A 14,982-nucleotide genomic window follows, 5' to 3' on the forward strand; every position below is an offset into this window, starting at 1 on the left:
TCAGGGCCCATGACGTAACGATAGGAACCAATATTACCTCTGTTATTAGCTTTCACAGTACCAAAGGACTCATTTTTTATGTACCATGTAAGCTACATAGGAATAAGCATTTTTTGTCTTGCATATCTACCCAATATATATCAATTCTTTGTTTACAGACCAATTTAAAACAGGTTCCCAGTAGCACTGAAAGGGAAATGACCACCTCCAAGGCACTGACCTAATAGTGAATACTGATTTGTGTGATGCTTTTTGTGACTACATGTAGGAAAATTGAGAGGTCAAAGCTAGCTATGCAGAAAATTATGGAAAAGACCACTGAACTGCACTAAAAACCAACAAACGGCACAATGGTTTTTTCTCCAAAAACTCAAAATGCCAGCAATATTCAAGTCAACCAATGTAGCACATTCCTGATTAAACAACTATAACTTCCTTTCAATGCTTAATTTTCCATTTTGACATGCACTGTAGTTTTACTGTTTATGGGATCAAGAGCTGTTAAAATGCCACAAATATTTTTTAGTCTATTAATACATTTGTGGAGCTGAGACCTATACAGAGTTTCTATACCTCTTCTCTCAACATTATATTACACGTATGGCAATTAAGGTTACATTATTGACTGTGCTAAAAAGATGAAATCATTTTCCCTGTCATGGGCTAAGCCACAAGGGATCTGCAATCATCTTTTTTCCATTCTGCGATATTCTGTTACAAACAACATTTAAACAAGATGATACACCCCAGAGAAGACAGCCTGTGCATTTATAAATCACCCCCATATGTACATTTATACAGTATCTCATCATCACCATAATGAGGCTTTGACAGCATGACACATTGTATAGGTTAACATTATGTACTCTTTCATGTCAGTTAAGTAGAGCTTACCAAACTCTTTACATTTATTGGATTTTGGCCCAGCCTTGCATCACTGATGCATATTTCTGAAATCATTTATGCTATTTTCATGGATAGTTAGGAGAAAATGTTGTTGGACTGATCTTGATTTCATTTTATCAATTATGTGATTGAGCTTGAAACTGTCACGGTTTGTCGAAAGCTGTACATTAACAGACGTGTCAGTGAATAGGCACTCCATTAACTCTGGCTTGGGACAAGGAATAGGATAATAATTTACTTTGCTAAGAACAAGCTTGCCCTTTTGCCCATACAAATCAAAACCATATTTCTTATCCTCTTCCTAAAACTCACTTGCTGGTGGCAATTTCATATGGCCTTAAAAGAGTGGAATGGGCATGGGCATAGTCCAAAAAAAACGGAAAGTAGTCTGTATCAGTCTACTGTAGTTGTAACAGGCTGAACTGGCTTAAAAATAAATGTTACCATCACATTTTTTTTAAAATAAGGATTGGAGAATAAAAAAGTAAGACCCCTTTTTGGACAAATTGCCATTACAATGTTATGATGATTGTGTATATACATATACAGTATATATATGTGCGTATATATAAGTATTAATCAAGTTTGAACTGAAATTTAATACGACTCGAAGGTTGTCATCACACTGCTGCCCACCAGACAAACTTTACAGTATTTAGTAAGTCATAAAATTTAGAAATAAGGAATTGATCAAATTACCATGTGACTAGAGCACTGTGCTTGGTAAAAGGCTAGCGTACACATGCTTTTGAGATCTGCCAGACTGAGATCATCTCAAATGCCCTAGTACATAAGTCCTTACAGATACATACAATACTTTTTTATGGAAAGTCTGTAAAATTAAAGTTGTCAACAGTTTTCAAAAATTGCTTAACCACCTGCCTACTGGGCACCTCCTGACCAGGCCGATTTTCAGCTTTCAGTGCTGTCGCACTTTGAATGACATTTGTGCGGTCATGCAGCACTGTGCCCATACAAAATGTTTGTAATTTTTCTGAGACAGATACAGCTTTCTTTTGGTGGTATTTAGAGCCGGTTCACACAGGCGCGACCCGATTTGCAGGGTCGACCTGTGAAGTCGCGGTGCGCAGCTCGCACCGCGACCTCGGAGCGGCCGGCACAGACTTCATATCATTGAAGTCAATGCAGGTCGCTCCCGGTCGCCCCAAAGAAGCTCAGGACCCTTTTTTCGAAGTTGGAGCGACTTGTGTGGCTCCTATTAGAACGGGTCCTGTGCTACTCTATGGCAGGCGACCCACGGCGACTTGTCAGGCGACCAGGTCGCCTGACAAGTCGCCCCAGTGTGAACGGGGTCTTAATCACCACTGGGTTTTCTAATTTTTTCCTAAACAAACAAAAAAAGACCAAAAATTTCAAAAAAAAATGTTTTCTTTGTTTCTGTTACAAAAATGTGAAAATAAGTAAATTCTTAGGCTGCCTTAATGGGCGCTGACAGGTTGCATTGATGGGCACTGATGAGGCAGCACTGATGAGGCTGCACTGATGAGGCGGCACTTATGAGGCAGCACTGATGGGCACTGATAAGCTACACTGATGAGGCTGCATTGATAAGGCGGCACTGATATGCTGCACTGATGGATACTAATAAGCTGCACTAATGGACACTGATTGGCACTGATAATCAGGGCACTGATGATAAGTGCCCTGATTATGAGTGTAAATGTGTGCCAGGATTGCCAGTTATAGGCTTTCCTTTCCTCGCACAGTAACAGTGCTAAGCAAAGTAAATGCTGATAACCTGCATTTGTTTACATGGGATCAGCTGTAATTGGACACTGCTGATCACATTGTAAAGGGCCACTGTGGTTGACCCTGTACTGCGATATGTAATCAGCTGTGTCCAAATGCGTGAACTGGGTGGGGGACTGAACGACTGTGCTGTTGCCGTCTTTCGGCTATAGCGCAATTTTCAAGTGGTTAAGTTAACAAAAGTGCAGGAACCTTTTGTTGTCTGTATGCACCTGTGTTATTCTTCAAATCAATCCTTGTAACCCTGAGTGAGCTTTTGGACCCTAGGCCCAGGCTGTACAAAGGGTCTCAAATGAAATGAAGCCCCTCTCCTACTGAAACACATATTATAGCCTTAAACTATGACAAGAAACACACTAGAACAGGTAGAGTAGCAGTATGTTGCACAACCATTAAAGCTCAACTCCAGGAAATCAGAAAATTCCTCCTTGCTGTGTCGGCGTTACAAGAGATAACTGTTTGTTTAAGCCTAGGCGAGAGAAACAGCATTTTCAAAACCCCAAAACCTAAAATAACAGTTAAGCCTTGCAGTTCAGGCACTCTCCCCCCCCCCCCTCACCTCCCTTTGCAAGGTGGGATTTTTAAGGTTCCAAGTGTTGGGCTTTAAGATCTCAACTGTTTAAGTTAGACATAGTCAGCAACATAGTTGCTATAACATCATCACAATGTATCTTTGTTCTAATGTTCATAAATTAACCTTAATTTCATTTACTTAGCAGAACATTCACAGTGTGACTTCATTATCATTACTGTTATTACTGCATACTTCAACAGGGTCATTCAGTAAACGATGACCTTAAAAACATCAAAGCAGTACAGCAACTACAACATGTAAAAAATTGTATAATGGCTATTTAACTTTATATACACTTTATACTTTTTAGCATAAAATCCATTTCAGTAATAAGCTTTGCATCTGCCATAAGCCATTTACAATAATCAAAGCTTGCTCTTTATTGTAGCCAATATAAGTTTCTGACCCTTAGGTACACCAGTGAAAATTAAATCTAGATTTGAAAATTAGAGATGTAGGGTTCCCGCCACACGAAGAGAAGATGGTAAGGACAAGGTAGGCATCATAAACCTCCTTGTGGTGAGCCAGTTAGCTGGTAGAACAAGGGTTAGTGTGTGGAGTGCACTGTGGTACCAGGAAAGGGCAAGTGGGATACAGAGTGAGGACGTGGCTGATTGGTATCAATTACCTGGGCATGCAGTGAAGCGGGATAGGTAAAAGCAGGAGGAGGTAGAGCAGGTGCTAATTCCGCTGGGTAGAGGGGGTACGGCGCCCACACTTCAGGGCTACCCGGGTAAAGTGCAGGCACTGTGAGTTCATCTGCAAGAAAAGAATAAGGACACCATGTTAGTAATAACAATGTTGGACAACCACAGTGAGAACTGGTGGCAAGATCTTTGTGCATGCTTTGTGCTTATAGTGTTTACATTTGATGCCCAAATTAAGTCACAGAAATAGATATTCAATCAGACAGACATTGTAGTAACAACCTTTTTTTTCATAGTCTTACCTTTACTCTCCTGTTATAATATCCGTGCAAAGTGTTTTACCCTGTTTTGACCATGTTCAGAGTACCTCAATAATCTGATCCGGAATGCCCACCCTTCCACTGCAATCTGTGTTAGGACCCTTGTGCCCTTGTGGGAACTATTCATCTAAGCTCATATGCACTGGAATGGGAGCAGGAGTGTTTCCACTAAGAAATAAAATTATTTAAAACATTTTAACGTGAAAATCAGTGTGAAATCATAACATATGGCAGTACAGGTCTAGAGAAAGTTGGGATGAAAGCCTAACTCCTGACAAAAAAAAAAAAAAATGATTCCTTACAGCAAGGCTATGCCCGCACTGCCAGAGTTAATAGCTTGTTTTGTCTATGGGAGAGGAGAAACAGTTTTACTTACCTGATCCTCTGCTCCCCCGGTAGGCAATCCGTGGTTGACTGTCCCTCGGTGTCCTCACATTCAGAGCAGAGCTATAGACCCTGCTCTGATCTTAATTATTTATATAATACATTTTTATTTAGCATTTTTACCTGTATGTCAAATATGTCGATAGTTTTAGATTAACCACTTCTGGACCATGCCTTTTTCTGACACGTGTTGTTTACAAGTTAAAATCAGTATATTTTTCTTTAAACTTTTTTAGAACCCCTAAACATTATATTTTTTTAGCAGAGAACCTAGAGAATAAAATGGAGATCGTTGCAATACTTGATGTCACACCGTATCTGTACAGCAGTCTTACAAACGCAATTTTTTTTTGGGAAAAAAATACACTTTCTTTAATTAAAAAATAAGAAATCAGTAGAGTTAGCCTATTTTTTTCTATAATGTGAAAGATAATGTTACGTTGTGTAAATTGATACCTAACGTGTCATGCTTCAAAATTGTGCACGCCTGTGGAATGGCGACACACATACTTAAACATTTCCATAGGCGACCCTTTAAACATTTCTACAGGTTACCAGTTTAGAGTTACAGAGGATGTCTAGTGCTAGAATTATTGCTCTCACTCTAAGGATCGCTACCTGACAGGGAAACTACCAGGAAAGGAGGGGGGTGGTCACCTCTCCCGCTGCCCATAAAAAAAGTGATCTGTGGCGAATCTGCCACTGGGACCAATTTTATGTTAAAGAGGACCGTCGGCCGTGTAGAAAAATACCAGGGTTTTGGCAGCTATCTGCTACATGTAAGATTTCCTTTCACTTCCTGTCTCACAACCAAAACAGGAAATAAGAGGAAAATTTCTCCAAAAGTAAGAAAATCCTTTTTACTGGAGACTTCTCTGGATTCCTGTTCTGGTGGTAACCCAAACTTTAGGATTTCCCTTGACTTTTACTTTTGATGATAAAGGTAAACCGGTAAAAACAGAGGGTGACTCTTCCTAACAGGGAAACAGGCAGCAATAAAAACCTGACAGATGGTCTAATCCCTCTCCACTCTATCGAAAATGTTAAAAATGTTTTGTCTTAAATCTTACTTTATGTTTCCACAGAGACAGAGAATAAAAATAGGCCAAATTTAGTAAAACATTAACCAAAATCATACTTAGAAATCTTGCCTATGGAAAATATATAGTAATGATATGAAATGTAATGTAGTGGAAAAACACAATGATACAGAGAGGTTCCAAAAAATTTGTTTCATTTTCTTCTCACCCATAATTCTCACACCTCAAATCAATTTAAAAGAGGAAGGCGCACACACAAACATACACTTACAGGAGGGCCACTGATGGGATACATAATATACAGTATCTCACAAAAGTGAGAACACCCCTCACATTTTTGTCAATATTTTATTATATCTTTTCATGTGACAACTTTGAAGAAATGACACTTTGCTACAATGTAAAGTAGTAAGTGTACAGTAAGTGTCCACATGGGACCCAAAGTGTAAATATTTTGTGTGGCCACCTTTACCCTCAGCATAATTTAGTAAAGCGTAGGAAAACAACAGCCACCCATAGCCACATCCCTGAATCAACTACAGAGTAAAAAATATTAAACAGATGTGGTGGTCGTCAGACCAGTCCAAAAGGATCGTCGGCCGACGGCCCATCACACTGTATAAATGGGATTTTCACGGCTAGGGGATAGTCTGTAGTAATAGACAATTAATTAATATAAAAATATTACTTTTATTGAAATACATCACAATACATATAGGATATTAAAAACATATTATGTAAGCTTATACAAAATGCTTACTTATTCAATGCATCAAAGATAACAGGCATATGGAGATAGTACAATGTGACTTGATAAGTCTTATTAAGTCACATTGTACCTTCTCCATATGCCTGTTATCTTTGATGCATTGGATATGTAATAATTTTGTATATGCTTACATAATATGTTTTTTATGTTGTTTACTTTTTTTACCTTTACCCTCAGCTTCTTTAGCAGGGCAGTGGTCGTTTTGGAGGTGTTTGGGGTTGTTATCATGTTGGAATACTGCCCTGTGGCTCTGTCTCTGAAGAGAGGGGATCATGCTCATCTTCAGCATGTCACAGTAAATGTTGACATTCATGGTTCCTTCAATGAACTGTAGCTCCCCAATGCTGGCAGCACTCATGCAGCCCCAGACCATGACACTCCCACCACCATGCTTGACTGTAGGCAAAACATACTTGTCTTTGTACTCCTCACCTGGTTGCTGCCACACACGCTTGACACCATCTGAACCAAATAAGCCTATCTTGGTCTCATCAGACCACAGGACATGGTTCCAGTAATCTATGTCCTTAGTCTGTTTGTCTTCAGCAAACTGTTAGTGGGCTTTCTTGTGCATCATCTTTAGAAGAGGCTTCCTTCTGGGATGACAGCCATGAAGACCAATTTGATGCAGTGTGCGGTGTATGGTCAAAGCACTGACCCCCCACCATACCATACTTCTATTTCCCAAAACATCCTCTGGATATGACGCTGAGCATGTGCACTCAACTCCTTTGGTCGACCATGGCGAGGGCTGTTCTGAGTGGAACCTGTCCTGTTAAACCGCTGTATGGTCTTGGCCACCGTGCTGCAGCTCATTTTTAGGGTCTTGGGAATCTTCTTATAGCCTAGACCAGGGGTGTCCAAACTATGGCCCTCCAACTGTTACGGAACTACACTTCCCATGAGGCATTGTAAATCTCTGACATTCACAGACATAACTAGGCATGATGGGAATTGTAGTTCCTGAACAGCTGGAGGGCCATAGTTTGGGCACCCCTGGTAGACCATCTTTATGTAGAGCAACAATTCTTTTTTTCAGATCCTCAGATAGTTCTTTGCCATGAGGTACGATGTTGAACTTCCAGTGACCAGTATGGGAGAGTGAGAGCGATAATACCAAATTTATCACACCTGCTCCCCATTCACACCTGAGACTTCGTAACACTAACGAGTCACATGACACTGGGGAGGGAAAATGGCAAATTGGGCCCAATTTAGACATTTTCACTTAGGGGTGTACTCACTTTTGTTGCCAGTGGTTTAGACATTAATGGCTATGTGTTGAGTTATTTTAAGGGGGGCAGGAACTTTTACACTGTTATACAAGCTGTGCATTCACTACCTTACATTGTAGCAAAGTGTCATTTCTTCAGTGTTGTCACATGAAAAGATAGAATAAAATATTTACAAAAATGGGAGGGGTGTGCTTACTTTTGTGAGATACTGTATATGGTGGGGCAGTAGGGGGAAGAGTAAGTACAAATAAAGAGCACATAGCATTGATGATACACAAAGTGCTACTAGTAACCAATCACATTTCATCTTTTATCAATGTAGATCAGTCTTGCTACTGAAAGAAGATTTCAGGGAATATTAGCATTAAAACGAAAGCAGATAACTATAATTGTTAAACCCACTGAGATTTTTTTTCAATATAGTGCACAGAATGTTCTCAGCGACCAAAATAACGAATTGGGGGATGGAGCTCCAACATATCTTCCAAGATCTGAGAAACAAAACAAGCACATGTGTACAGCCACAGGCCATTTCTAATATTCTCATGGCATTGGTTTTAAGAAAAACTGCTACTGCTGAGCATTTCCCAGAGTTCCCTGGGGGCCATATTCCCATGTTAATATACATGTATTAGATGGGAAGGAAAAATAAACAGGCAACTTCCTGCAGTTTGGTTTCCTGTAACTACTAAGAGAAATTGTAATTATTAAAGCAATTAAGATCAAGACGTCTTAGTAGGAAGGCAGACTATAACTAAGCAAGCTTGCATCCTGTGGGATGTACTGTGAGAAGTTAGAAGGCATGCAGCACTTTTACTGCTGGGAATAAACAGCAGCTGCACCACTACTTGTGTATAAGGGTCCTTTCCAGCCGGTGGACTCCGTTTTGCTCAGTAGGGATCTATCCCCCCTGACCAGGCGGATGACAGGTCCGTCTTCGCTCACTTTGCAGAGACAGAGCTGTCAGATCCCTGCTCTCCTCTATGGAAGATCGGATGAAAACAGACCACCTGTCCGTTTTTATTCAATCCTATCCTTAGTAGAACCAAGTAGAACTATGGCATCCCATTAAAAAAAATATGTGCTGCAACACTTAAAGTGGTTGTAAACCCACTTTAATGACTTTTTACCTATAGGTAAGCCTATAATAAGGCTTACCTATAGGTGCTGCAAATATCTCCTAAACATGTACCGTTTAGGAGATAATTACATTGCATGCAGCCGATGACGTCATCGGTGTATGCGCTCAGAAGAAACAGCCACCAGTGCTGTTTCTTCAGAGCCCTGTGTCGTGACTGGCCGCTCCCGCAGTAACACAGCAGAAGTCCGCAGACCCGGAATGGAAGATAGGTGAAGATGGATGCAGCCGGCAGCAGAGACAAATGGGCTTCGAAGGTTAGAAGTTAGAAGGCATGCAGCACTTTTACTGCTGGGAATAAACAGCAGCTGCACCACTACTTGTGTATAAGGGTCCTTTCCAGCTGGTGGACTCCATTTTGCTCAGTAGGGATCTATCCCCCCTGACCAGGCGGATGACAGGTCCGTCTTCGCTCACTTTGCAGAGACAGAGCTGTCAGATCCCTGCTCTCCTCTATGGAAGATCGGATGAAAACAGACCACCTGTCTGTTTTTATTCAATCCTATCCTCCAGACAGATGGAAAATAGGGTTTACATCCGTCTGGATTTCACAGACCACATCGGATCGGATAGCAGAGGGTCAGTGGACATCACCGGTGACATCCGCTACTCCATAGAGGTGCATGGAGCATCCGATCAGGTCCGCCTGAAAAAACGGACAGGCGGACCGGACGGGAAAGCCAGTGTAAAAGGGGCCTAAGAGGCACAGATGTCATTATCAGAACTAGGGAAAGCAGGTGAAAAGGAAAGTAATTTGTGGTCCATGTAGGATTTTATCACTAACAATAATACAGGGGGAAATTAAAGTAGAACTATGGCATCCCATTAAAAAAAATATGTGCTGCAACACTTAAAGTGGTTGTAAACCCACTTTAATGACTTTTTACCTATAGGTAAGCCTATAATAAGGCTTACCTATAGGTGCTGCAAATATCTCCTAAACATGTACCGTTTAGGAGATAATTACATTGCATGCAGCCGATGACGTCATCGGTGTATACGCTCAGAAGAAACAGCCACCAGTGCTGTTTCTTCAGAGCCCTGTGTCGTGACTGGCCGCTCCCGCAGTAACACAGCAGAAGTCCGCAGACCCGGAATGGAAGATAGGTGAAGATGGATGCAGCCGGCAGCAGAGACAAATGGGCTTCGTTGCAGGTAAGTGTTACATAATGTGCTAGTATGCCATATTAACCACTTAAGCCCCGAAGGATTTGGCTGCTCAAAGACCAGGGCCTATTTTGAGATTCGGCACTGCGTGATTTTAACGGACAATTGCGCGATCGTGCGACGCTGTATCCAAATGAAATTGATGTCCTTTTTTCCCCACAAATAGAGCTTTCTTTTGGTGGTATTTGATCACCTGTGCGATTTTTACTTTTTGCGCTATAATCAAAAAAAGAGCGACAATTTTGAAAAAATAACAATATTTTTCAAATTTTTTTAAATTTAATTCTCAAAGAAAAAAAATTTAAAAATCAAAATTTTTTTAACATTTTAGGTCAATTTGTTTTCTGCTACATATTTTTGGTAAAAGAAAATCGCAATAAGCGTATTTTGATTGATTTGCGCAAAAGTTATCGCGTTTACTAACTACGGGAAAGATTTATGTCATTTTTTTGTTTTGTTTTTTTAACTAGTAATGACGGCGATCTGCAATTTTGTTTTGCGGGATTGCGACATTGCGGCGGACAGATCAGACCCCTGACAGACATTTTTGACACTTTTGGGAGTACCAGTGACATTACTACAGTAATCAGTGCTATAAATATGCACTGTTACTGTAAAAATGACACTGACAGGGAAGGGGTTAACTTTATTGGTGATCAGTGGGTTAAATGTATCCCTAGGGGCGTGATTCTAACTGTGGGTGGCGTGGCTTGTGACGTAACCACGGAGACATATAATCCTGCGTAGGATCGTATAGTCTCTGCAGTTACATCAGGGAGAATGACAGGCGGCTTTGTTTACATCAGCCTCTTGCCTTTCTCCCTCTCCAGCGGGAGATCATGAGTGACCGGCGAACAGCGGAGCCGCCGGTCACTCGTGCGGGGATGTCAGGGAACGAGGGGGGGTTAGAGCGTGCCTCAGGTGGTGCGCGTTTACCCCCTAGAGGCATCGCTTTGCTCAGGAGGGGCTGACTGCCGCAGTATATAGTCGTGCGGCGGTTGGCAAGTGGTTAATGCATTCTATGCATTAAGATAAAAAAAAAAACCTTCTGTGTACAGCAGCCCCCTAATACTTACCTAAATCAATCTTTATCCAGTGATGTTGTATGAGTTTCTCAGCTGCCTGGGACTCCCCTCCTCATTGGCTGAGACAATAGCGCAGCGCGATTGGCTCCCGCTGTTGTCAATTAAAGTCAATCAGCCAATCAGGGGAGAGGGGGAGCGGGGCCAGGCTGTGGCTCCGTGTCTGAATGGACACAGGGAGCTGTGAATAGGTTTGGGTGCCCCAATAGCAAGCTGCTTGCTGTGGGGGCTTTCAACTGGAGAGAGGGGCCAGGAGCACAGAAGAGGGACCTGAGAAAAGGAGGATCCGAGCCATTCTGTGCAAAACCACCTGCACAGAGCAGGTAAGTATAACATGTTTGTTATTTAAGAAAAAAAAAAAAGGAGACTTTACAATTATGACTGTATCTGCATTTATAATTTTCTCTTTGTCACCCTGCAAAGTCTCACAAATACCTGTTGGTCTTGCCAGTGAAGTCCACTGAATGCAGATTGCCATGATGGAGTGGCAGTGATGCTACACTGATGAATTCAGAGCAGAATTGACACTCTCCTGCCCACTTCTTTCAATGAGCTGCAGTGTCTGGGACGGGAACATGTGAGACACAAATGAAGGGTATTTGGCTCAGTCAGGGAAGGTAAAAGATGATGTTTTATTTACTTTAGGAGACTTGTGCATCACATAGTAACTGGATATGATACTTGTTTAGACTGCATACAGGAGCCTTTAAATGGGTTACAGTACAACAAAAGACATACAAACTTTTTTTTGTAGAACTCCCCTGCAGTGTTGCCAACTTACCAGATTGAAATTTACTGACATGACATCCAAAATTTACTGGCACAGCAAAGTTTTTTCTGACTTTTCCAAAAGTTACAAAAAGACAGTTTAAGTTGCAGTTCAAGTTAAGTGCAAATTTCAGTATTTAGGCTACAGACAAGCACAATATGCATCTAGCAATGTGATTTAAGGTAGATATTAAGGCAAAAAAACATATTTCTTATTTTATTTTCTATATAGTAGGTAAGAAGCTCAGGGGCAGGATTTAGGAGGGCAAGAAATTAGAATGGGCAGGCATACACACATAAAACTGACTCTCACAGTGACACTGACAGCAGTGTGCAGCAGCACCTATGATGATGACAGCTCACCCACACGACACGTCCCCTCCTGAGTCACAGCGACAGTCTCTCTCCCCACCAGGTGGTCCCTTCAGTCTAAACAGCACTGATGGTTCTGCTCCCAGCTTGCCTTGCTCCTTTCCAGCAGACCCGCACACTCGGCTCCCTTGCACCATTATATCACATGACTCGCTAAGGCACCCCTCCGCCAGACCCACCCCCTGCCGGTGCTCGGATGGTCTCAGCCTGTTCCCGAGCCCAGCATCACAGCCATATTTTTTTCTGGCAACCTTTTCCTGTCACTGGCATTTACTGGCAGGAGAAAAGTGCCTGTTTTTTACTGGCTGCCAATAAAAATACTGACGGTTGGCAGCACTGCTCCCCTGACTCCAGAAGGCATGGTGGTACACCCAGAGATAGGGTGGGCCAACATTTTATCTTAGGGTGTAGAACAGACAGATTTGAACAGATTGGCGCCAATCACTTTAAGGTACAACAAAACAAGGGTTTATTGCTCACAGAGAGGGTAAGAGCACAGGACATCCAAGACCTTGCCAACTCCACAAAGGGGAACAAAGTACTTACAGTCTTCACAGGCACGGAACCTTGAAGCTGACTTGGAATTCTGTGATTGTAGCTCCTGTCTATAAGACAATTGTTAAATCAGCTGCCAGCACCCTGGGGAGAAGTCTCCATACTTCAGTGAGGTCCAAGCTCCACATCCAAGCTTTTCTGGCCCCTGACCACATCTGGAGTTATTCTATGGCTCCTCAATCCCCAGGTCACACAAACTAGGCCTCAAGTTAGGCCTTTGCTCTGCCACATGGTCACCTCTCAGGTGGCAGGCCTAAGAGGTTTCAGCAGCAAAGCACACCCTCCCCCAGGGGAGAACAGAATGACCTCCTAAGATCACTCTCAGTATTTATATCCTCTCCCAGCATGAATCAATAAAAAGACAACTCCTACTGCATGGCCAGGGAGAAATACCTGTTCATGACTCCCAATAGTTCAGCTCTCATACTAATGCCAGAGGCAGCAGTGCCATGCAGAAGTGGCAGTAGAAGGACATGCACAGTAACCAGTACCTAGGAGAAACCTAAGGAGGCTCAGTTTAGCTGCAGCTTAGCACCACTAAATTTAAATAGACACTCCTGCTTCGGGTGTGGTTGGTGCATTTTTGATTGCCTTTGAGCAATCAAGACAAGGATAAGTGTACAATAAGAACATATCTGCTCACTGAGACATAATACACGTACAGAAAAAGAAAGAAGTAGCATACCAAAAACCTTTGTGAGCCTGTTTGTCAGGCTTTTTTAGCAAAATTTTAAAAAGTGCTACATAGCTGTCTGTAATATTAGAAAAATTATGAACAAATGTAGCATATTTCTAAAAAATGGTAAACATGGCTAAAAAAGTCCAAAAATCGTTAACAAATGATGAACTGGAGAAAGGAGTGAACTGACAGATTCCCTGGTAAGTAAAACCACTGAACTTTTATTCAACAATAGGTCAAACATAGAATAAGCTCTAGAAGAACCACACAAGTAGCATACACAGCTACTGAAAGCTTTATGTATAGCCCTCCAAGAACATTCATGGATTGATATGATACAACTACACTTGCAGAGCTGCTTGTACACATGATGCCCACCCTGAAAAGTTTTAAGCTAGAGTGCGTGGTGTAAAATGTTGACGTCAGAGCATTGGCTGGACTTCAGAATAAAACCACAGCTGAAAGCCTAACAAAAGGGACCTTCCAAAATGTTCACATCCCTGTGCAATGATTCACTAAGAGCGTTTTTTTCTAGTCAAATACAGCATGATTTGAGCAAATGACATGGAGCTAACTTTAAAGTTATGTACTCAGGCACTATCAAGCAAATTTTATAGATATTAAATTAATTTGCACCATTTTACATATTATGTATAAATAGGCAATACCATATGGATGCAAAGTCTGCTTTCAGTGTAAACTTATATACAGTAAAATAAATAAAAGCTGCATGGGTAATCTAGTTGAAGAGAGCCACGTGGGCCCCCAGCATGCACGTTTAGGCCTTGTCTTGAAAATTACCTTTTAGGTTTTTTGAGTAGCTGCCAACAGGTTGAATGCCCACCACTGCCCAGTAATTCTGAGTGGATCTAAACTCAAAAAGTGGAGATTTCTGTCTTATAGATTATATCTTAAAATGTAAATTGTGCCTAAGCAGTAACCAAAACATCTACATGTGATCTTGAATCCCTATTAAAAAGTATCAGTGTACTTCCTGGCCTTGGAATGTGTCTAGGCACTCCTGTGTTACTCCATAGCTGTAAATCTGAGGTCAACTGCTGCCTCTATATGCTAGTCCCAAAGGATTTGAAATGAAATTTGGTGATGTCATTACTATGCCCACAGTATTATCCTTGTTGGAGTGAAGATGTAGTGTAATGATCTCAGTGCTTCCACTTCATCCACTATTTGCTTTTTTCTCCTACTTAAAAGAGATGTATGGGATTTTTGTCCCCCCCCCCCATTTAAACTTCCCTAGGTGGATGCAGCATTGGTGCCTCATTAAGAACCGAGCGATCGGCGGTTGTTCGATCACTCGGTTCTAAATGAGGCACCAGGGGACAGACGCAGCATCGGACTGATGGTGCATCCACCTAGGTAAGTATAAATGGGGGGGGGATCAAATACATCTCTTTTGGCTTTGCCCCCTCCTCACTCGCTGGAAAGCTGGGCTGTGGAGGGGCGGGGAGCGGCCGGCTCTGGCTCTCAGCTGCTCGCTGAGCCGGGTGTTGGTCCAGGCACCTGGCGGATCCTGACTCCATGGTTGTGATAACACGGTTTCCAAAAAACAACAATA

At 41.9% G+C, this 14,982-nt stretch overlaps 1 protein-coding gene across 2 annotated transcripts in view; it reads right to left on the reverse strand.

Moving 5' to 3' along the window:
* RBPMS (RNA binding protein, mRNA processing factor) overlaps nucleotides 1-14,982 on the reverse strand; it is a 292,730-nt gene that overhangs the window by 48,047 nt on the left and 229,701 nt on the right. The window contains exon 6 of one of the 2 annotated variants that reach the window (XM_082258957.1): nucleotides 3,879-4,009. The exons of the other annotated variant lie outside the window; for it this stretch is intronic. Within the exon in view, the coding sequence (XP_082115083.1) occupies nucleotides 3,879-4,009 (131 nt within the window). The remainder of the gene's footprint in view (nucleotides 1-3,878; nucleotides 4,010-14,982) is intronic. 2 annotated transcript variants of the gene reach the window in all.

Source organism: Pelophylax lessonae (genome assembly GCF_965119305.1).
Source record: "Pelophylax lessonae genome assembly, chromosome: 1".
NCBI classification, from domain to species: Eukaryota; Metazoa; Chordata; class Amphibia; order Anura; family Ranidae; genus Pelophylax; species Pelophylax lessonae.